This window comes from Oncorhynchus nerka, linkage group LG24 (genome assembly GCF_034236695.1).
Source record: "Oncorhynchus nerka isolate Pitt River linkage group LG24, Oner_Uvic_2.0, whole genome shotgun sequence".
Classification (NCBI taxonomy): Eukaryota; Metazoa; Chordata; class Actinopteri; order Salmoniformes; family Salmonidae; genus Oncorhynchus; species Oncorhynchus nerka.
The window spans coordinates 68,826,528-68,848,545 of NC_088419.1; the positions used below are offsets into that span (position 1 = coordinate 68,826,528).

The following is a 22,018-nucleotide window of genomic DNA, read 5'->3' on the forward strand; positions in this document are numbered from 1 at the left end:
CACCCCCTCTCTCCCCTCTCCCCCTTTCTCCCCTACCCCACCCTCTCCCTCTCCCCTACCCACCCTCTCCCCTCTCTCCCCCTACCCACCCTCCCCCTTTCTCCCCCTACCCACCCTCTCCCCTCTCTCCCCCTACCCACCCTCTCCCCTCTCTCTCCCCCTACCCACCCTCTCCTCTCTCTCTCCCCCCTCACCCTCTCCTCCTCTCCCCCTACCCACCCTCTCCCCCTCCCCCACCCACCCTCTCCTCTCTCTCTCCCCCTACCCACCCTCTCCTCTCTCTCTCCCCCCTACCCACCCTCTCCTCTCTCTCCCCCTACCCACCCCTCCCCTCTCTCTCTCCCCCTACCCACCCTCCCCTCTCTCTCTCCCCTACCCACCCCTCCTCTCTCCCTCTCTCCTCCTCCCCCCCACCCTCTCCTCTCGCTCTCCCCCTACCCACCCTCTCCTCTCTCTCCCCCCTACCCCCTCTCTCTCTCTCTCCCCCCTACCCACCCACCCTCTCCTCTCTCTCTCTCCCCTACCCACCCTCTCCTCTCTCTCTCCCCCCTACCCTCTCCTCTCTCTCCCCCCACCCTCTCCTCTCTCGCTCCCCCTCCCCCACCCACCCTCTCCTCTCTCGCTCCCCCTACCCACCCTCTCCTCTCCTCCCCCTACCCACCCTCTCCTCTCTCTCCCCCCCTACCCACTCTCTCTCCCCTACCCACCCTCTCTCTCTCTCTCCCCCTACCCACCCTCTCTCTCTCTCCCCCCTACCCACCCTCTCCTCTCTCCTCCCCTACCCACCCCTCCTCTCTCTCTCTCCCCCTACCCACCCTCTCCTCTCTCGCTCCCCCTACCCACCCTCTCTCTCCTCCCCCTACCCACCCCTCCTCCTCTCTCTCCCCCTACCCACCCTCTCCTCTCTCTCTCTCCGCCTACCCACCCTCTCCTCTCTCAGTTGCCAGACACCCTTCCTCTCATCTGACTGAGGCGGGTTGAGTTGAGCTGAGCTGAGTTGAACAGGGACAGGAGGCCAAATGGAATCAGAGAAACTGCAATTCAAATTAAATTGTTAATGTACCATGCTGTCGGATGCAATGTAACTTGTCATTTGAATTGAAAAAGTGAGAGAGGGGTAGAGATATATGCAATATTCTTCTAATGACTCAAATGTAGGCTGCGAGAGAGAGAGCAAGGGAAAAGGAGAAGGAGATGTCAAGGAAGGAGTGAAGTATTCCCCCCTCTCTGTTTCTCTCTGCCCATATTGATGCTTCAGAGAGTCTAGTTTGAAGTGGAGATTCTCTCACTGAGTCATACCAGGTACCATTTCAGCTCATCATACGCATCATCATACGCGCTACTACAGAGGGAGAGAGAGAGGGATAGAGAGAGGGATAGAGGAGGGAGGGAGGGAGAGAGGGAGAGAGAGAGGGATAGAGAGAGAGAGGGAGGGAGGTGGAATACAATGTCCCTGTATTTTCCCTCCACCTTCACATCTTCTTCCTCTCCTTTATTCTCCTCTTCCACCTCCCTCCTCCTCTTTCTCTACTCCTCTCTAATCTCCTCCCCTCCTCTTCCTCTCCCCCTTTCCTCTTCCTCCCTCTCTCTGAGACCTAGTAGTGTACACAGGAGTCACTGCACATTAACACGTTAATTAACTCGTGTTTTCCTACATCCTCATTTAGCCCAGAGTACCCCCTCTCCTGCCCACGACAGTACACACACACACACACACACACCCTGCGCTGTGCCCTGGTAGACCCCAGAGGTATTACATGCTCTGTATGACATTAAAAAGTGTCGGAGGGAAGAGTAAAACAAAGGTTTATAAACTACATTCTAATTCCTGTTTTTATTCAGTCCTTTCAGTCCTTTTATCCTGCCGTGTAGAGAGGAGAGAGGTGGCTGTTATTTAGCCGTTTTCCCTTTATTCAAGAACACACAAGATAATGTATTCATTGAGAGGAGGGGGGACTGGAGGGGCTGGTTTTGTTACAAGTCCCAGAGGAGAGCTGCTACTGGCTGCAAGACAGAGAGAGAGGAGGGGGAGATGGGGGGGATGAAGAAATGAAAGAAAAAAGGGAGAGAGAGCTGGCTGGCTGGGCCAAAGGAATGGACTTCCCTCCAGAGGATTCTCTCTCTCTCGTCTTTTGTGACCTCTGTCTTATTAGTCTGACTTCTGCCTCTTATCCTCCCTTTCCGTAACATAACCCTAACCCTGTACCCCCTCCACTCCGCCATCTCTCACTCCATCCCTTCTTCCATCCCTCATGTCCTCAGGGTCTGTACAGTAGCATTCCTCTTCCTTCAAAACAGGGAACACCAGTTTAGTCTGCATTGTGTCTCCTGCTGTATATAAGACAGCTCAGATATACAGGCAGTAGCTTTGAATGTGGCCTTCAGTTTCACATTGCACAGCGGTTTCTGTTGAATCTTCTGTGCATGTGTACATGTTTCCTCCAGATGCACATTGTATACACGTACAGTATAGACAAATGGATAAGAGAGGAAAGGAGATGTGAGGTGGAGGTGGAGATGAGGAGAGGATAGGTGGAGATGAGGAGAGGATAGGTGGAGATGAGGAGAGGATAGGTGGAGATGAGGAGAGGATAGGTGGAGATGGAGATGAGGAAAGGAGAGAAGTTAAGAGTAGTTAAGAGTCAGAGAGAGGATAGGACAGAAGAGGAGGAGGCGAGAGGAAGAGAGAGACAGGAGAGAGGAGGAGAAATGAGAGGAGAGACTAAAGGAGGAGAGACGACAGGAGAGGGGAGAGGAGAGGAAGAGAGAGACAGGAGAGGGGAGAGGAGAGGAAGAGAGAGACAGGAGAGGGGAGAGGAGAGGAAGAGAGAGACAGGAGAGGGGGAGAGGAAGAGAGAGACAGGAGAGGGGAGAGAGAGAGAGACAGGAGAGAGGAGGAGAAATGAGAGGAGAGACTAAAGGAGAGAAGGAGAGGGGAGAGAGAGGAAGAGAGGACAGGAGAGGGGGAGGAGAGGATGAGAGAGACAGGAGAGAGGAGGAGAAATGAGAGGAGAGACTAAAGGAGGAGAGACGACAGGAGAGGGGAGAGGAGAGGAAGAGAGAGACAGGAGAGGGGAGAGGAGAGGAAGAGAGAGACAGGAGAGAGGAGGAGAAATGAGAGGAGAGACTAAAGGAGGAGAGACGACAGGAGAGGGGAGAGGAGAGGAAGAGCGAGGAGGAGGTTAAGGTTAGAGTCAGTATTGACTGGTGACATCTCAATGAGGAGGAGCCATCCTGTGCCTGTGTTGTGATTGGACCAGGGAGATCTCAGGGGTGTGGCTCTAACTAAGATGACAGGAGGGAGCAATGAGGAAGGGGAAGACGGAAGGGAGGATGGAGGGAAGGAACGAGGGAGGAGAGGAGAAACAGATCCAGGTGTTTCGGTGTGTTTAATTACTTACCTGTGAGACTAACGAGATGTGCACGGAGAAGACGACACACACACACACACACACACACACACACACACACACACACACACACACACACACACAGACAGACTCAAGACACTCAGGTGGCACTAATTAATAAAACTCCACCACAGAGAGTGCTACATGGCTGGCAAACACAACACACACACACACACACACACACACACACACACACAGCCCGCCTCCAATAACACAATTCACACCAGTCCTCGAGTCGCAGAACCAGCCGAGAGAAAGCGATAGAGAGAGGAGATATTAGATGTAGAGAGAATAGAGACAGTTCTCTAGAGACTGCTGCTGCAGGCAGTGCTACAGGGAACACATCAGTCACACACACCTGTTACTGTACAGACGGTAGCTGAGGGAGAGAGGGAAGAAGAGAGAAAAAGGTAGAGGTAGAAAGTTCACCACAGTGTTTCTCTTTCACCTCTGTGGGAGACTTGGGGAGTAAATGGGAGGAGGAAGGAGAGAAGGGGAGGGAGGATTTTAGATCAATGTTTCTCAGCCTTTTTATAACAGGAACCAGCAAGCTATGATCCTTCCTCTCTGGAGGACTGTTTACAACGGACACTGTAGAAAATGGTGCAGGAAGAAATGGCAGCAGTTTTACGGGCACCCAAACAATTGTGCTATTATGTGGGGGGTTTTCGTGTTATTTGTAATTTATTTTGTACATAATGTTTCTGCCACTGTATCTAACGGCAAAAAGTAGACAGATTAGACAAAGAGCTTCTGGATATCAGGACAGAGATCACTCACCTCGGATTAGACAAAGAGCTTCTGGATATCAGAACAGAGATCACTCACCTCGGATTAGACAAAGAGCTTCTGGATATCAGAACAGAGATCACTCACCTCGGATTAGACAAAGAGCTTCTGGATATCAGAACAGAGATCACTCACCTCGGATTAGACAAAGAGCTTCTGGATATCAGGACAGAGATCACTCACCTCGGATTAGACAAAGAGCTTCTGGATATCAGAACAGAGATCACTCACCTCGGATTAGACAAAGAGCTTCTGGATATCAGAACAGCGATCACTCACCTCGGATTAGACAAAGAGCTTCTGGATATCAGGACAGAGATCACTCACCTCGGATTAGACAAAGAGTTTCTGGATATCAGAACAGCGATCACTCACCTCGGATTAGACAAAGAGCTTCTGGATATCAGAACAGAGATCACTCACCTCGGATTAGACAAAGAGCTTCTGGATATCAGGACAGCGATCACTCACCTCGGATTAGACAAAGAGCTTCTGGATATCAGAACAGAGATCACTCACCTCGGATTAGACAACGAGTTGTTCTTCAACAAGCAGGACGCACAGGATATACTCTGAACACCCGACAAGGCCAACATCCCCGTCATTGGCAAGAGGAAGAGATGCAGGTACAGAGGACACAGAGTGGGGTACCGCGTAAGGATCCGCAGAAGGCGAGTGGGAAGCTGCCAGGTACGATCACGAATATCCTACCAACGGGACATCAAAAACTGTAACATCTTATGTCTCACGGAATCGTGACTGAATTATGACATGGATATTCAGCTAGCAGGATATACGCTGCACCGGCTAGATAGAACAGCACGGTAAGACGAGGGGGAGCGGTCTGTGCATATTTGTAAACAACAGCTGGTACACAAAATCTAAGGAAGTCTCTAGATTTTGCGCCTAAAGTAGAGTATCTTATGATAAACTGCAGACCACACTATTTGCCTAGAGAGTTTTCAGCTATACTTCTCGTGGCTGTTTATTTACCACCACAGACGGATGCTTGCACTATGACCACACTCATTCAGCTATATAAGGAAATAAGTAAACCGGAAACTGCTCACCCAGAGGCTGCCCTCCTAGTGGTCGGAGACTTTAATGCAGGGAAACTTAAATCAGTTCTCCCTAATTTCTCCGTAGCCGACGTGAGTAAGACCTTTAAACAGGTCAACATTCACAAGGCTGTGGGGCCAGACGGATTACCATGCCATACGGATTAACATGCTCTGGGCATGTGCTGACAACTGTAAGTTGTCTTCACTGACATTTTCAACATGTCCCTGATTGAGTATGTAATACCACATGTTTCAAGCAGACCACCATAGTCCCTGTGCCCAAGCACACTAAGGCAACTTTCCTAAATGACTACAGACCCGTAGCACTCACGTCCGTAGCCATGAAGTGCTTTGAAAGGCTGGTCATGGCTCACATCAACACCATTATCCCAGAAACACTAGACCCACTCCAATTTGCATACCGTCCAAACCGATCCACAGATGATGCAATCTCTATTGCACTCCACACTGCCCTTTCCCACCTGGACAAAAGGAACACCTACATGAGAATGCTATTCATTGACTACAGCTCACCGTTCAACACCATAGTGTCCTTGAAGTTCATCACTAAGCTGAGGAACCTGGGACTAAACACCTCCCTCTGCAACTGGTTTTGGACTTCCTGACAGGCCGCCCCCAGGTGGTGAGAGTTGGTAGCAACACATCTGCCACGCTGATCCTCAACACTGGAGCCCCTCAGGGGTGTGTGCTCAGTCCCCTCCTGTACTCCCTGTTCACCCACGACTGCGTGGCCAGGCACGAGTCCAACACCATCATTAAGTTTTCAGACGACACAAGAGTGATAGGCCTGATCACCGACAACGACGAGACAACCTATAGGGAGGAGGTCAGAGACCTGGCCGGGTGGTGCAAGAATAACAACCTATCCCTCAACGTAACCAAGACTAAGGAGATGATTGTGGACTACGGAGAAAGAAAAGGAGGACCGAGCATAGATGGGACTGTAGTAGAGCAGGTTGAGAGCTTCAAGTTCCTTGGTGTCCACATCACCAACAAACTAGAATGGTCCAAACACACCAAGACAGTCGTGAAGAAGGCACGACAAAGCCTATTCCCCCTCAGGAAACTAAAAAGATTTGGCTTGGGTGCTCAGATCCTCAAAAGGTTCTACAGCTGCAACATCAAGAGCATCCTGACTGGTTGCGTCACTGCCTGGTACAGCAATTGCTCGGCCTCCGACCCCAAGCACTACAGAGGGTAGTGCGGACGGCCCAATGCATTACTGGGGCTAAGCTGTCTGCCATCCAGGACCTCTATACCAGACGGTGTCAGAGGAAGGCCATAAAAATTGTCAAAGACCCCAGTCATAGACTGTTCTCTCTACTACCACATGGCAAGCGGTACCGGAGTGCCAAGTCTAGGACCAAAAAGCTTCTCAACAGTTTTTACCCCCAAGCCTCCTGAACAGGTAATCAAATGACTACCCAGACTATCTGCATTGTGTGCCCCCCCAACCCCTCTTTTACGCTGCTGCTACTCTCTGTTTAACATATATGCATAGTCACTTTAACTATATATTCATGTACATACTACCTCAATTAGCTCGACTAATCGGTGCCCCCGCACATTGGCTACCCGGACTATCTACATTGTGTCCCACCACCCGCCAACCACTCTTTACGCTACTGCTACTCTCTGTTCATCATATATGCATAGTCACTTTAACCATATCTTCATGTACATACTACCTCAATCAGCCTAACTAACCGGTGTCTGTATGTAGCTTCGCTACATTTATAGCCTCGCTACTGTATATAGCCTGTCTTTTTACTGTTGTTTTATTTCTTTACTTACCTATTGTTCAACTAATACCTTTTTTTAACCTAAAAAATGCACTGTTGGTTAGAGCCTGTAAGTAAGAATTTCACTGTAAGGTCTACACCTGTTGTATTTGGCGCACATGACCAATGCGATTTGATTGTAATTACTGTAGTGTGTAAGGGAGGGAGGTGGGGGTCTGATTGCCTATTCCAGTCACACAGACACACTCCTTCACTCCACCTGTCTGTGGTAGCACATTTACTCCTCTCTTCATGCTGGCTGCTTCTCTCTCCCCCCTCCCCATCAGTAGTATGTATGACTATCATTAGCAGTGGTAGTATGATGGATGGCCACGAGAGGGTTTTCTGTGGCAAGGTGGGACTCTGCGTTAGTACACCATCATTACCTACTCACACACACACACACAATGACACACACTCACGTGACAGTCCTCCCGAGGACAGGGTGCTCAAACACTGAGTGTGAAACAATTCAGAATGGGAATGTCCTAATCATTCACGCTGTTTGTGTGTGTGTGTGTGTGTGTGTGTGTGTGTGTGTGTGTGTGTGTGTGTGTGTGTGTGTGTGTGTGTGTGTTCAAATCAAATGTATTTGTCACATGGTTAGCAGATGTTAATGCGAGTGTAGTGAAATGCTTGTGCTTCTAGTTCCGACAATGCAGTAATAACCAATGAGTAATCTAACTAACAATTCCAAAACTACTACCTTATACACACAAGTGTAAAGGGATAAAGAATATGTACATAAAGATATATGAATGAGTGATGGTACAGAGCGGCATAGGCAAGATGCAGTAGATGGTATCGAGTACAGTATATACATATGAGATGAGTAATGTAGGGTATGTAAACGAAGTGGCATAGTTGAAAGTGGCTAGTGATACATGTATTACATAAAGATGCAGTAGATGGTATAGAGTACAGTATATACGTATACATATGAGATGAATAATGTAGGGTATGTAAACATTATATTAAGTAGCATTGTTTAAAGTGGCTAGTGATATATTTTACATCAATTCCCATCAATTCCCATTATTAAAGTGGCTGGAGTTGAGTCAGTGTGTTGGCCGCAGCCACTCAATGTTAGTGGTGGCTGTTTAACAGTCTGATGGCCTTGAGATCGAAGCTGTTTTTCAGTCTCTCGGTTCCAGCTTTGATGCACCTGTACTGAACAGGCAGTGGCTCGGATGGTTGTTGTCCTTGATGATCTTTATGGCCTTCCTGTGACATCTGGTGGTGTAGGTGTCCTGGAGGGCAGGTAGTTTGCCCCCGGTGATGCGTTGTGCAGACCTCACTACCCTCTGGAGAGCCTTTTTTTATTTTTTTTATTTCACCTTTATTTAACCAGGTAGGCTAGTTGAGAACAAGTTCTCATTTGCAACTGCGACCTGGCCAAGATAAAGCATAGCAGTGTGAACAGACAACACAGAGTTACACATGGAGTAAACAATTAACAAGTCAATAACACAGTAGAGAAAAAAAGGGGAGTCTATATACAATGTGTGCAAAAGGCATGAGGAGGTAGGCGAATAATTACAATATTGCAGATTAACACTGGAGTGATAAATGATCAGATGATCATGTACAGGTAGAGATATTGGTGTGCAAAAGAGCAGAAAAGTAAATAAATAAAAACTGTGGGGATGAGGTAGGTGAAAATGGGTGGGCTATTTACCAATAGATTATGGTTGTGGGCGGAACAGTTGCCGTACCAGGCGGTGATACAGCCCGACAGGATGCTCTCGATTGTGCATCTGTAGAAGTTTGTGAGTGCTTTTGGTGACAAGCCGAATTTCTTCAGCCTCCTGAGGTTGAAGAGGCGCTGCTGCGCCTTCTTCACGATGCTGTCTGTGTGGGTGGACCAATTCAGTTTGTCTGTGATGTGTACGCCGAGGAACTTAAAACGTACTACCCTCTCCACTACTGTCCCATCGATGTGGATAGGGGGGTGTTCCCTCTGCTGTTTCTTGAAGTCCACAATCATCTCCTTAGTTTTGTTGACGTTGAGTGTGAGGTTATTTTCCTGGCACCACACTCCGAGGGCCCTCACCTCCTCCCTGTAGGCCGTCTCGTCGTTGTTGGTAATCAAGCCTACCACTGTAGTGTCGTCCGCAAACTTGATGATTGAGTTGGAGGCGTGCATGGCCACGCAGTCGTGGGTGAACAGGGATTACAGGAGAGGGCTCAGAACGCACCCTTGTGGGGCCCCAGTGTTGAGGATCAGCGGGGTGGAGATGTTGTTACCTACCCTCACCGTGAGATGTTACCTACCCTCACCGTGAGATGTTGTTACCTACCCTCACTGTGAGATGTTGTTACCTACCCTCACCGTGAGATGTTACCTACCCTCACCGTGAGATGTTGTTCCCTACCCTCACCGTGAGATGTTGTTACCTACCCTCACCGTGAGATGTTGTTACCTACCCTCACCGTGAGATGTTGTTACCTACCCTCACCGTGTTACCGTATTTGTTACCGTGAACCTTGAGGAGCTGTGTCAATTCTTCTACACTTGTGTGTGTGTAGGTGCTGTGTAGTTGCTGTACCTATGAGTATGAAGATGGGAGAGCGCGAGAGAGAAAGACAGAGACGGTGAGGAGGGAAAGGCAGGTGATGACTGACTCTCTGTCTAGTAAATTCTCTTCGCTGGCCAATGGTGTTTTAGACTTTAGATTAGATTGTGTTATTGAGACTCACTGCTGTTCATTACCGCACCATGATACTGCACCTTTCCTCTCCTCTCCTGGGATTCCTCTCCTCTCCTGGGATCCCTCTCCTCTCCTGGGATCCCTCTCCTCTCCTGGGATCCCTCTCCTCTCCTCAGCTCCCTCTCCTCTCCTGGGATCCCTCTCCTCTCCTGGGATCCCTCTCCTCTCCTGGGATCCCTCTCCTCTCCTGGGATCCCTCTCCTCTCCTCAGCTCCCCCTCCTCTCCTAGCTCCCTCCTCTCCTGGGATCCCTCTCCTCTCCTCAGCTCCCCTCCTCTCCTTAGCTCCCCTCCTCTCCTCAGCTCCCCCCTCCTCTCCTGGGATCCTCTCCTCTCCTGGGATCCCTCTCCTCTCCTCAGCTCCCCATCCTCTCCTCAGCTCCCCATCCTCTCCTCAGCTCCCCATCCTCTCCTGGGATCCCTCTCCTCTCCTCAGCTCCCCCTCCTCTCCTGGGATCCCCTCCTCTCCTCAGCTCCCCCTCCTCTCCTGGGATCCCTCTCCTCTCCTGGGATCCCTCTCCTCTCCTGGGATCCCTCCTCTCCTCAGCTCCCCCTCCTCTCCTGGGATCCCTCTCCTCTCCTCAGCTCCCCCTCCCTCCTTAGCTCCCCCTCCTCTCCTCAGCTCCCCATCCTCTCCTCAGCTCCCCATCCTCTCCTGGGATCCCTCTCTCCTCAGCTCCCCTCCTCTCCTGGGATCCCTCTCCTCTCCTCAGCTCCCCATCCTCTCCTGGGATCCCTGTCCTCTCCTCAGCTCCCCCCTCTCCTGGGATCCCTCTCCTCTCCTCAGCTCCCCTCCTATCCTGGGATCCCTCTCCTCTCCTGGGATCCCTCTCCTCTCCTCAGCTCCCTACTCTCCTCAGCCCCTACCTCCTTAGCTCCCCTCCTCTCCTCAGCTCCCCTCCTCTCCTGGGATCCCTCTCCTCTCCTGGGATCCCTCTCCTCTCCTCAGCTCCCCCATCCTCTCCTCAGCTCCCCATCCTCTCCTCAGCTCCCTCCTCTCCTCAGCTCCCCATCCTCTCCTGGGATCCCTCTCCTCTCCTCAGCTCCCCTCCTCTCCTGGGATCCCTCTCCTCTCCTCAGCTCCCCTCCTCTCCTGGGATCCCCTCTCCTCAGCTCCCCATCCTCTCCTGGGATCCCTCTCATCTCCTCAGCTCCCCATCCTCTCCTGGGATCCCTCTCCTCTCCTCAGCTCCCCATCCTCTCCTGGGATCCCTCCTCTCCTCAGCTCCCCATCCTCTCCTGGGATCCCTCTCCTCTCCTCAGCTCCCCTCCTCTCCTGGGATTCCTCTCTCCTGGGATCCCTCTCCTCTCCTGGGATCCCTCTCCTCTCCTGGGATCTCCTCTCCTCAGCTCCCCTCCTCTCCTTAGCTCCCCATCCTCTCCTGGGATCCCTCTCTCTCCTCAGCTCCCCTCCTCTCCTTAGCTCCTCCTCCTCTCCTCAGCTCCCCTCCTCTCCTGGGATCCCTCCTCTCCTGGGATCCCTCTCTCCTGGGCTCCCCATCCTCTCCTCAGCTCCCCATCCTCTCCTGGGATCCCCTCCTCTCCTCAGCTCCCCATCCTCTCCTGGGATCCCTGTCTCCTCAGCTCCCCCCCTCTCCTGGGATCCCTCTCCTCTCCTCAGCTCCCTCTCCTCTCCTGGGATCCCTCTCCTCTCCTCAGATCCCCTCCTCTCCTGGGATCCTCTCCTCAGCTCCCCTACTCTCCTCAGCTCCCCCTACTCTCCTTAGATCCCTCCTCCTCTCCTCAGCTCCCCTCCTCTCCTGGGATCCCTCTCCTCTCCTGGGATCCCTCTCTCTCCTCAGCTCCCCATCCTCTCCTGGGATCCCCTCCTCTCCTCAGCTCCCCATCCTCTCCTGGGATCCCTCTCCTCTCCTCAGCTCCCCTCCTCTCCTGGGATCCCCTCCTCTCCTCAGCTCCCCTCCTCTCCTGGGATCCCTCTCCTCTCCTGGGATCCCTCTCCTGGGATCCCCTCTCTCCTCAGCTCCCCTCTCTCCTTAGCTCCCCTCCTCTCCTGGGATCCCTCTCCTCTCCTCAGCTCCCCTCCTCTCCTTAGCTCCCCTCCTCTCCTGGGATCCCCTCCCTCCTGGGATCCCTCTCTCCTGGGATCCCTCTCCTCTCCTGGGATCCCCATCCTCTCCTCAGCTCCCCATCCTCTCCTCAGCTCCCCATCCTCTCCTCAGCTCCCCATCCTCTCCTGGGATCCTCTCTCTTCAGCTCCCCCTCTCTCCAGCATCCCTCTCCCCTCCTCAGCTCCCCTCCTCTCCTGGGATCCCTCTCCTCTCCTCAGCTCCCCTCCTCTCCTGGGATCCCTCTCCTCTCCTCAGCTCCCCATCCTCTCCTGGGATCCCTCTCCCTCCTCAGCTCCCCCTCCTCTCCTGGGATCCCTCTCCTCTCCTCAGCTCCCCCTCCTCTCCTGGGATCCCTCTCCTCTCCTGGGATCCCTCTCCTCTCCTGGGATCCCCTCCTCTCCTCCTCCTCCTCTCCTCAGCTCCCCCCTCCTCTCCTGGGATCCCTCTCCTCTCCTGGGATCCCTCTCCTCTCCTCAGCTCCCCATCCTCTCCTGGGATCCCCATCCTCTCCTCAGCTCCCCCTCCTCTCCTCAGCTCCCCATCCTCTCCTGGGATCCCTCCTCTCCTCAGCTCCCTCATCTCCTGGGATCCCTCTCCTCTCCTCAGCTCCCCTCCTCTCCTGGGATCCCTCTCCTCAGCTCCCCCATCCTCTCCTGGGATCCCTCTCCCTCTCCTCAGCTCCCCATCCTCTCCTCCTCTCCTCTCCTCAGCTCCCCATCCTCTCCTGGGATCCCTCTCCTCTCCTCAGCTCCCCTCCTCTCCTGGGATCCTCTCCTCTCCTCAGCTCCCCTCCCTCCTGGGATCCCTCTCCTCTCCTGGGATCCCTCTCCTCTCCTGGGATCCCTCTCCTCTCCTCAGCTCCCTCCTCTCCTTAGCTCCCCTCCTCTCCTGGGATCCCTCTCCTCTCCTCAGCTCCCCCTCCTCTCCTTAGCTCCCTCCTCCTCTCCTGGGATCCCCTCCTCTCCTGGGATCCCTCTCCTCTCCTGGGATCCCTCTCCTCTCCTCAGCTCCCCATCCTCTCCTCAGCTCCCCATCCTCTCCTCAGCTCCCCATCCTCTCCTCAGCTCCCCATCCTCTCCTGGGATCCCTCTCCTCTCTTCAGCTCCCCCTCCTCTCCTGGCATCCCTCTCTCTCTCAGCTCCCCTCCTCTCCTGGGATCCCTCTCCTCAGCTCCCCATCCTCTCCTGGGATCCCTCTCCTCTCCTCAGCTCCCCATCCTCTCCTGGGATCCCTCTCCTCTCCTCAGCTCCCCCTCCTCTCCTGGGATCCCTCTCCTCTCCTCAGCTCCTCCTCCTCTCCTGGGATCCCTCTCCTCAGCTCCCCATCCTCTCCTGGGATCCAAATCTCCTCTCCTCAGCTCCCCTCCTCTCCTGGGATCCCTCCTCTCCTCAGCCCCTCCTCTCCTGGGATCCCCCTCTCCTTAGCTCCCCTCCTCTCCTTAGCTCCCCATCCTTTCCTGGGATCCCTCTCCTCTCCTGGGATCCTCTCCTCTCCTTAGCTCCCCATCCTCTCCTGGGATCCCTCTCCTCTCCTGGGATCCCTCTCCTCTCCTTAGCTCCCCCTCCTCTCCTTAGCTCCCCATCCTCTCCTGGGATCCCTCTCCTCTCCTTAGCTCCCATCCTCTCCTGGGATCCCTCTCCTCTCCTGGGATCCCTCTCCTCTCCTCAGCTCCCCTCCTCTCCTGGGATCCCTCTCCTCTCCTCAGCTCCCCTCCTCTCCTGGGATCCTCTCCTCTCCTCAGCTCCTCCTCTCCTGGGATTCCTCTCCTCTCCTGGGATCCTCTCCAAATCTCCTGGGATCCCTCTCCTCTCCTGGGATCCCTCTCCTCTCCTCAGCTCCCCCTCCTCTCCTTAGCTCCCCATCCTCTCCTGGGATCCCTCTCCTCTCCTCAGCTCCCCCTCCTCTCCTTAGCTCCTCCTCCTCTCCTCAGCTCCCCCTCCTCTCCTGGGATCCTCTCCTCTCCTGGGATCCCTCTCCTCTCCTCAGCTCCCCATCCTCTCCTCAGCTCCCCATCCTCTCCTCAGCTCCCCATCCTCTCCTCAGCTCCCCATCCTCTCCTGGGATCCCTGTCCTCTCCTCAGCTCCCCCTCTCCTGGGATCCCTCCTCTCCTCAGCTCCCCTCCTCTCCTGGGATCCCTCTCCCTCTCCTGGGATCCCTCTCCTCTCCTGGGATCCCTCTCCTCCCTCAGCTCCCCTACTCTCCCTCAGCTCCCCTACTTTCCTTAGAACTCCTCCTCTCCTCAGCTGCCCCCTCCTCTCCTGGGATCCCTCTCCTCTCCTGGGATCCCTCTCCTCTCCTCAGCTCCCCATCCTCTCCTCAGCTCCCCATCCTCTCCTCAGCTCCCCTCCTCTCCTCAGCTCCCCATCCTCTCCTGGGATCCCTCTCCTCTCCTCAGCTCCCCTCCTCTCCTGGGATCCCTCTCCCCTTTCCTCAGCTCCCCCTCCTCTCCTGGGATCCCTCTCCTCAGCTCCCCATCCTCTCCTGGGATCCCTCCCTCCTCAGCTCCCCATCCTCTCCTGGGATCCCCCTCTCTCCTCAGCTCCCCATCCTCTCCTGGGATCCCTCTCTTCTCTCCCTCAGCTCCCTCCTCTCCTGGGATCCCTCTCCTCTCCTCAGCTCCCCTCCTCTCCTGGGATCCCTCCTCTCCTGGGATCCCTCTGCTCTCTCCTGGGATCCCTCTCTCTCCTCAGCTCCCTCAAACTCCTTAGCTCCCCTCCTCTCCTGGGATCCCCTCCTCTCCTCAGCTCCCTCCCCTCTCCTTAGCTCCCCTCCTCTCCTGGGATCCTCCTCTCCTGGGATCCCTCTCCTCTCCTGGGATCCCTCTCCTCTCCTCAGCTCCCCATCCTCTCCTCAGCTCCCCATCCTCTCCCTCAGCTCCCCCATCCTCTCCTCAGCTCCCCATCCTCTCCTGGGATCCCTCTCCTCTCCTCAGCCCCTCCTCTCCTGGCATCCCTCTCCTCTCCTCAGCTCCCCTCCTCTCCTGGGATCCTCTCTCAGCTCCCCATCCTCTCCTGGGATCCCTCCTCTCCTCAGCTTACAGTTCCCTCCTCTCCTGGGATCCCTCTCCTCTCCTCAGCTCCCCTCCTCTCCTGGGATCCCTCTCCAACTCCTTAGCTCCCCTCCTCTCCTTAGCTCCCCATCCTTTCCTGGGATCCCTCCTCTCCTGGGATCCTCTCTCTCCTTAGCTCCCCATCCTCTCCTGGGATCCCCTCCTCTCCTGGGATCCCTCTCCTCTCCTTAGCTCCCCCGTCGCCCCACGGACCTCCCGGTCACGGCCGGTTACGACCGTGAGGGTCCCTCACTGGCGCTTGTACCCTCACCTTGTCTATGGCCTTTATGTGGGCACGCAAAGCTCTTATGCCCCAAATCCCCACACTCAAAGCACCGTAGACTATCTGTGATGACAAACCCTGCGTAGAGCCCCTCCCCATGCCTCACTTTAAAATGCACATTTATCTGTTGCTCATTGTTATTCAGAAACACGAACACTTTCCTCCGGAACGAAACAACATGCTTGACGGCATCTGCCTGAAAACCTGCAAACTGTACACAAAACCCACTAGCAAACTGTACACAAAACCCACTAGCAAACTGTACACAAAACCCACTAGCAAACTGTACACAAAACCCACTAGCAAACTGTACACAAAACCCACTAGCAAACTGTACACAAAAACCCACTAGCAAACTGTACACAAAACCCACTTAGCAAACTACAAAACCCACTAGCAAACTGTACACAAAACCCACTTGCAAACTGTACACAAAACCCACTAGCAAACTGTACACAAAACCCACTAGCAAACTGTACACAAAACCCACTAGCAAACTACACAAAACCCACTAGCAAACTGTACACAAAACCCACTAGCAAACTGTACACAAAACCCACTAGCAAACTGTACACAAAACCCACTAGCAAACTGTACACAAAACCCACTAGCAAACTGTACACAAAACCCACTAGCAAACTGTACACAAAACCCACTAGCAAACTGTACACAAAACCCACTAGCAAACTACACAAAACCCACTAGCAAACTGTACACAAAACCCACGGGCAAACTGTACACAAAACCCACTAGCAAACTGTACACAAAACCCACTAGCAAACTGTACACAAAACCCACTAGCAAACTGTACACAAACCCACAAAAACAAACCCACTAGCAAACTGTACACAAAACCCACTAGCAAACTGTACACAAAACCCACTAGCAAACTGTACACAAACCCACTAGCAAACTGTACACAAAACCCACTAGCAAACTGTACACAAAACCCACTAGCAAACTGTACACAAAACAACTCAGCTCTTTCCTGATTTGATCATCCATAGTAAACGGAGGGACATTTGCAACTACCACCCTGGTCGAGGGGGTAGAAAGAGAATAAACTGGCACCAAGACACCCCATCGAACTATTCCACTAGCAATGAGCCTCTACCCACCAAATTGACTAGTTTCATGAACACAGCGACAGCTTTATTCATTCTGGAAGCGGAATGTATAAATTCAGCCCCTACCTGGTCACCGACAGCATCCTACCTGGTCACCGACAGCATCCTACCTGGTCACCGACAGCAGGCAGAAACTCCTCCACCTTAATTCCATTCTCAGGAACACACCTGAATCCATGCCGCAACGACAGCGTCTCCTCCGCGCTAGGCTGTGAAGCCATCACGCACACCACACATTCCAAACCCCCAGGAAACTAAAACTCTGTCCTCTTCCTCCCAGTGGGTACCGCTAAAACAAACAGTGCATTAACCCTCCACCATATAAACATTTACATTTACAGACATTTAAGTTAGGACAGAGCTCTCCACACCAAACACTCAAACTCCAAAAAACTCCCAGCATGGGGGGAGGGAGAGAGCAAGAGGGGGGGAGAGGGCGAGATTATGAACACACAGAGAGAGAGAGAAAGAGGAATTATGAACACAGAGAGAGTGGAAGGAAAGGGGAGAGAGAGGAGAATAATGAGAGAAAGGTAGTTTATTATGCGTAGAGAGCTGAGTGGCTGGTTGAGTGTAGATGCTAATTTCGCCCTGAGCCTGATGGACAGAACACAATTAACCTGTGAGAGAGTGAAAGAGGGGACATTTACATTGACCAGGAACAGAAAGAGAATAGACTGTGCATGGTTTGCCCCTGCTATCTTCCCTCCTCCATCTCTCTGTGTGCCTGTAGAAACAGATGATTTTTGGGCATTAAGCTCCTCTTGACAGGCCCCGGTTTATGCACACACACACACACACACACTGTTGGCTGCGCCCCACTTACTGGCATCCAATTCACTTCTCGTTTCCTCCCCCTGTCCTCCTCTCCCCGTCCTGCTCTCCTCTCGTTCTGCAGACACACTAAGCCATGTTCATGTCTCCCCCTCTCAGCTCAAACCAGGATAACAAGGACAGCTGATTCATACAGTAGAACAGAGTTCTCAACCTTTTTATACCAGGGACCGACTTATGGTCCTTTCTCCTTCATGGTTTACATTCAAACTAAAACAGAACGGTCCAAATCAGCGAACATTGCAGTATTCAGGATTGTTGTTAATGGTGGTTGTTTTGTTGTAAGTGTTGTTGTTTTTGTTGTTATGCTTCTTAATTGTGCGATATGTTAATGCTGAGCCACCGTCATAGGACAACATGCTGAATATCTTCCTCCTCTCTCTGAAATCTGTGGTTTCTCCCTCAGGGTATCTTAGCCTAGATTAGAAATATCTGTCTTTCCCCAGTGAAATCCACCAGATGCCCCCCCACACACACACACACACAGCATGACTAGACCCAGCACACACACACACACACACACACACAGCATGACTAGACCCAGCCACACACACACACACACAACAGCACCGCAGGCATGCGCACACTCATAAACACACTGCCTTTCGCCCAAGGAGAAGGGTGGTTTCAACACTTACAAACATATGTTAATATTACCAGACAGATCTTCTAGAAGTCTTCTAGAATTAAGGACTGTCTTCTAGAAATAAGGACAGTCTACTAGAAATAAGGACAGTAGAAATGAAGGACAGTCTGCGAGAAACAAGGACAGTGCTAGAAATAAGGACAGTCTGCTAGAAATAAGGACAGTCTGCGAGAAATAAAGGACAGTCTGCGAGAAATGAAGGACAGTCTGCGAGAAATGAAGGACAGTCTGCTAGAAATGATGGACAGTCTGCTGAAGGACAGTCTGCGAGAAATGAAATGAAGGACAGTCTGCTAGAAATGAAGGACAGTCTGTGAGAAATAAAGGACAGTCTGCTAGAAGTCTGCTAGAAATGAAACAAGGACAGTCTGCGAAAGAAACAAGGACAGTCTGCGAGAAACAAGGGACAGTCTGCGAGAAACAAGGACAGTCAGCTAGATATGAAGGACAGTCTGCTAGAAATAGAAATGAAGGACAGTCTGCTAGAAATGAAGGACAGTCTGCTAGAAATGAAGAACAGTCTGCTAGAAATGAAGGACAGTCTAAGTAGAAACAAGGACAGTCTGCGAGAAACCAGGACAGTCTGCTAGATATGAAACAAGGACAGTCTGCTAGAAATAAGGACAGTCTGCTAGATATGAAGGACAGTCTGCTAGAAAGAAATTAAGGACAGTCTGTTAGAAATGAAGGACAGTCTGCTAGAAATGAAGGACAGTCTGCTAGAAATGAAGGACAGTCTGTGAGAAATAAAGGACAGTCTGCTAGATATGAAGGACAGTCTGCTAGAAATTAAGGACAGTCTGTTAGAAATGAAGGACAGTCTGCTAGAAATGAAGGACAGTCTGTTAGAAATTAAGGACAGTCTGTTAGAAATGAAGGACAGTCTGCTAGAAATGAAGGACAGTCTGCTAGAAATGAAGGACAGTCTGTTCGAAATAAAGGATATCTAGCTGAAGCTATTTTCAGTTAGTAGAGAGAAAAGGGAGAGTAAGAAAGAAAGATGAGGGAATATGCTGGAGGTTGCATTAGTGTCCTTTCTCCTCCCTCTCTCTCGCTCTGGTCTCTCTCCATTCATTCTGCAGAGGCAGAGAGATCATAATAGCAGTAATTGGAGTGACTCATACAGTACATCTCCAGCATGTTTCACTCAGATAAAGAATATTGTCAGCGGTTTCTGGCTTGCGTTTGTGCGTGTGCATGTGCCTGCTTCTGTTTGTGGTCTGTCGGTGGGAATGGTCTGTCGGTGGGAATGGTCTGTCGGTAGGAATGGTCTGTCGGTAGGAATGGTCTGTCGGTAGGAATGGTCTGTCGGTAGGAATGGTCTGTCGGTAGGAATGGTCTGTCGGTAGGAATGGTCTGTCGGTAGGAATGCTGTGGGTTTCCTGTGTTCCCCATTTTGGACAATTATCAACTGACAGGAGACAGATAGACAAAGAGTACATGGGGGCATTAGAGCATGAGGGTTGAGGACAGACTGTTAAGAAGGAGGGGGCAGGGAGGAGGGAAGGATGTCTAATATCGCCCCTGTCTCCTCCATAGTGTTACTGGGAGAGCTTCTGTATTGATGTGCTGCTGCAAAATAATACATGCACTAACTATCTCTCTCTCTCTCTCCCTTTCTCTCCCTCTCTCCTTGCTTATCTCTCTCTCTCCCTTTCTCTCCCTCTCTCCTTGCTTATCTCTCTCTCTCTCCCTTTCTCTCCCTCTCTCCTTGCTTATCTCTCTCCCTCTCTCCCTTTCTCCCCCTCTCTCCTTGCTTACCTCTCTCTCTCTCTCTCTCTCCCTTTCTCTCCCTCTCTCCTTGCTTATCTCTCTCTCTCTCCCTTTCTCTCCCTCTCTCCTTGCTTATCTCTCTCTCTCCCTTTCTCTCCCTCTCTCCTTGCTTATCTCTCTCTCTCCCTTTCTCTCCCTCTCTCCTTGCTTATCTCTCTCTCTCCCTTTCTCTCCCTCTCTCCTTGTTTATCTCTCTCTCTCTCCCTTTCTCTCCCTCTCTCCTTGCTTATCTCTCTCTCTCTCCCTTTCTCTCCCTCTCCTTGCTTATCTCTCTCTCTCCCTTTCTCTCCCTCTCTCCTTGCTTATCTCTCTCTCTCCCTTTCTCTCCCTCTCCTTGCTTATCTCTCTCTCTCCCTTTCTCTCCCTCTCTCCTTGCTTATCTCTCTCTCTCTCTCTCTCCCTTTCTCTCCCTCTCTCCTTGCTTATCTCTCTCTCTCTCCCCTTTCTCTCCCTCTCTCCTTGCTTATCTCTCTCTCTCTCCCTTTCTCTCCCTCTCTCCTTGCTTATCTCTCTCCTTGCTTATCTCTCTTTTTTCCCCCAGCTCTCTGTAAGTGTGTGTGGGATGTTGTGTCAGGGCTAGAGCCCATTCTTCTCCCATGAGCCTGTGGACCCACACACACACACGGCGCCCTCACAAACACGCACGCAATCGACGCTGACGTTGTGAAGTGGACCCTCGTAGCCAGACCGGAGCAGAACCGGATCGAACCGGCCGTTGGGCCGGCGGAGCGGAGCCTGATGATGTCAACAGAGGCTGAGCTACAGCCAGCAGTCAGGCCCAGCGTCAGGAGAGACTCCAGGAGGAAATGTAATAATGCTTCATAACGGCTTCATAATGCTTCATTAGGCCTTCATGCTTACCTGTGTTAAGTGTTACGGTGCTGTCATTTGATCGTTCATCTTCAGGTGTTGAGCTGTAGGTAACAGGTGTATGGGTACAGGTGTCGGGACAGAGGGGATGCCAGTGTGTGTGCCCATCTCTCTCAGCGCCAGACAGATGGCTCTGAAATGATCCGTACCCATGTGTCCTCACCCCCAGACCCAGCCCATCAGTCACACAGTGATTCACTAAACAGTAGGTGTGAGTCCCAAAGTGGGCACTCTGTCACTGACACTGGCACAACACATTATGGAGGTAAACACACATTGTTGTGTTCCCACTTACACATCCCCCACACACAACACACATCTGAGGTCAATGAAAGACAAATGCAATTGTATTTGTTCCAACTGCTTTCCACCCAGAGCCAGTCTGTCTGCTGTGAACCCTGTAGAAACAGTGTTAGGGGTTCAGGGGTAGGCAACCCTGTTCCTGGAGGGTCGCAGGGTGTTGCTTTAACCCACCTGAAAGACCAGGTGAAGTCTTCCAGGTCAGTTAAAGCAACCTCCTTTATACCCTGTGACTCTCCAGGAACATGGTAGCTTACCCCTGCTCTAGGGGATGTGGAAATCTGTGTGTGTCACAGGCCTACACTGCTCTATGATCTCCATGTATTTTGAGGTTTCAGATCCAGTCTGCTACTCCATATAGAGGACTGACTCAGAAACCTATTATACACTTAACCTCTCCTTCTTCATCCTCCATCTCTATCTTCTCTGTCCCCACCCCCCTCTCTCTCACTTTCTCCCCCCTCCCTATCTTTGTTTCAGTAGTGTTTTCAGGCCTAATAAATGAGAGCTGTCTACCCCCTCCGTTCCCCTCTTCCCCCGCTGGGCTGGTAGTTAGTATGCTGTTACAATCGCAGGCTGCCAGAGAGGGTGATAAAGCTGTTACAGTGGACACACACTCCGGGTGATAATAAAACAGTGACAGTGGGACAGCTGAGGACCATTAAGCCTAAATGGGGGATCCCATGGCTGCCAACATCACTATGACTGCAGGCTGCTGCCTCATATCTGCTGCCTCTCTCGTTCTGTTCCTAGCTCTCTACTGTGAAAACATTTACCGTATCTCTAATGTTCAGACCTCTAAATGACCTCTCTGAGAGCGGGAGAGGGAGAGCGGGAGAGGAAGAGAGGGAGAGCGGGAGAGGGAGAGGGAGAGAGGGAGAGGGAGGGAGGGACCCCAAAATAATTTTGTGATGCGTTTATGTATACCTGTGTGCCTATGTAATCAACAACCTCAAACCCAGGTCTCCTGCACACCATAAGATGAGGTTAGACTGATGAACTAAAGTGTGTGTGTAGTGGTCTCCCCCAGACTGTTCATGTGGTTGTTTGACCGCACCAGTAACTCGTCTCCATAGCAACAGTTGCTCTCCGCACCGAATTTGCACATATCGAAACGTCCCATATGTCACACACATATTCTCACCCACACACACACCAACGATGCCTCTCTACAACGATACACTCAACATATTTTATGCACACTTCGACAATAACGACACCATACCGTGAGTGAGGGCCCCCATCAAACCAGAGGACGAGGGGATCTCACTGTCCGAGGCCGACGTGAGTAAGGT

At 52.0% G+C, this 22,018-nt stretch overlaps 1 protein-coding gene across 1 annotated transcript in view; it reads left to right on the plus strand.

The window, feature by feature from the left end:
- LOC115122978 (disabled homolog 1-like) overlaps positions 1-22,018 on the plus strand; it is a 119,710-nt gene that overhangs the window by 25,775 nt on the left and 71,917 nt on the right. Inside the window, exon 2 of the mRNA XM_065009090.1 lies at positions 20,095-20,361. Within this exon, the coding sequence (XP_064865162.1) occupies positions 20,292-20,361 (70 nt within the window). The 5' untranslated portion in view covers positions 20,095-20,291. The remainder of the gene's footprint in view (positions 1-20,094; positions 20,362-22,018) is intronic.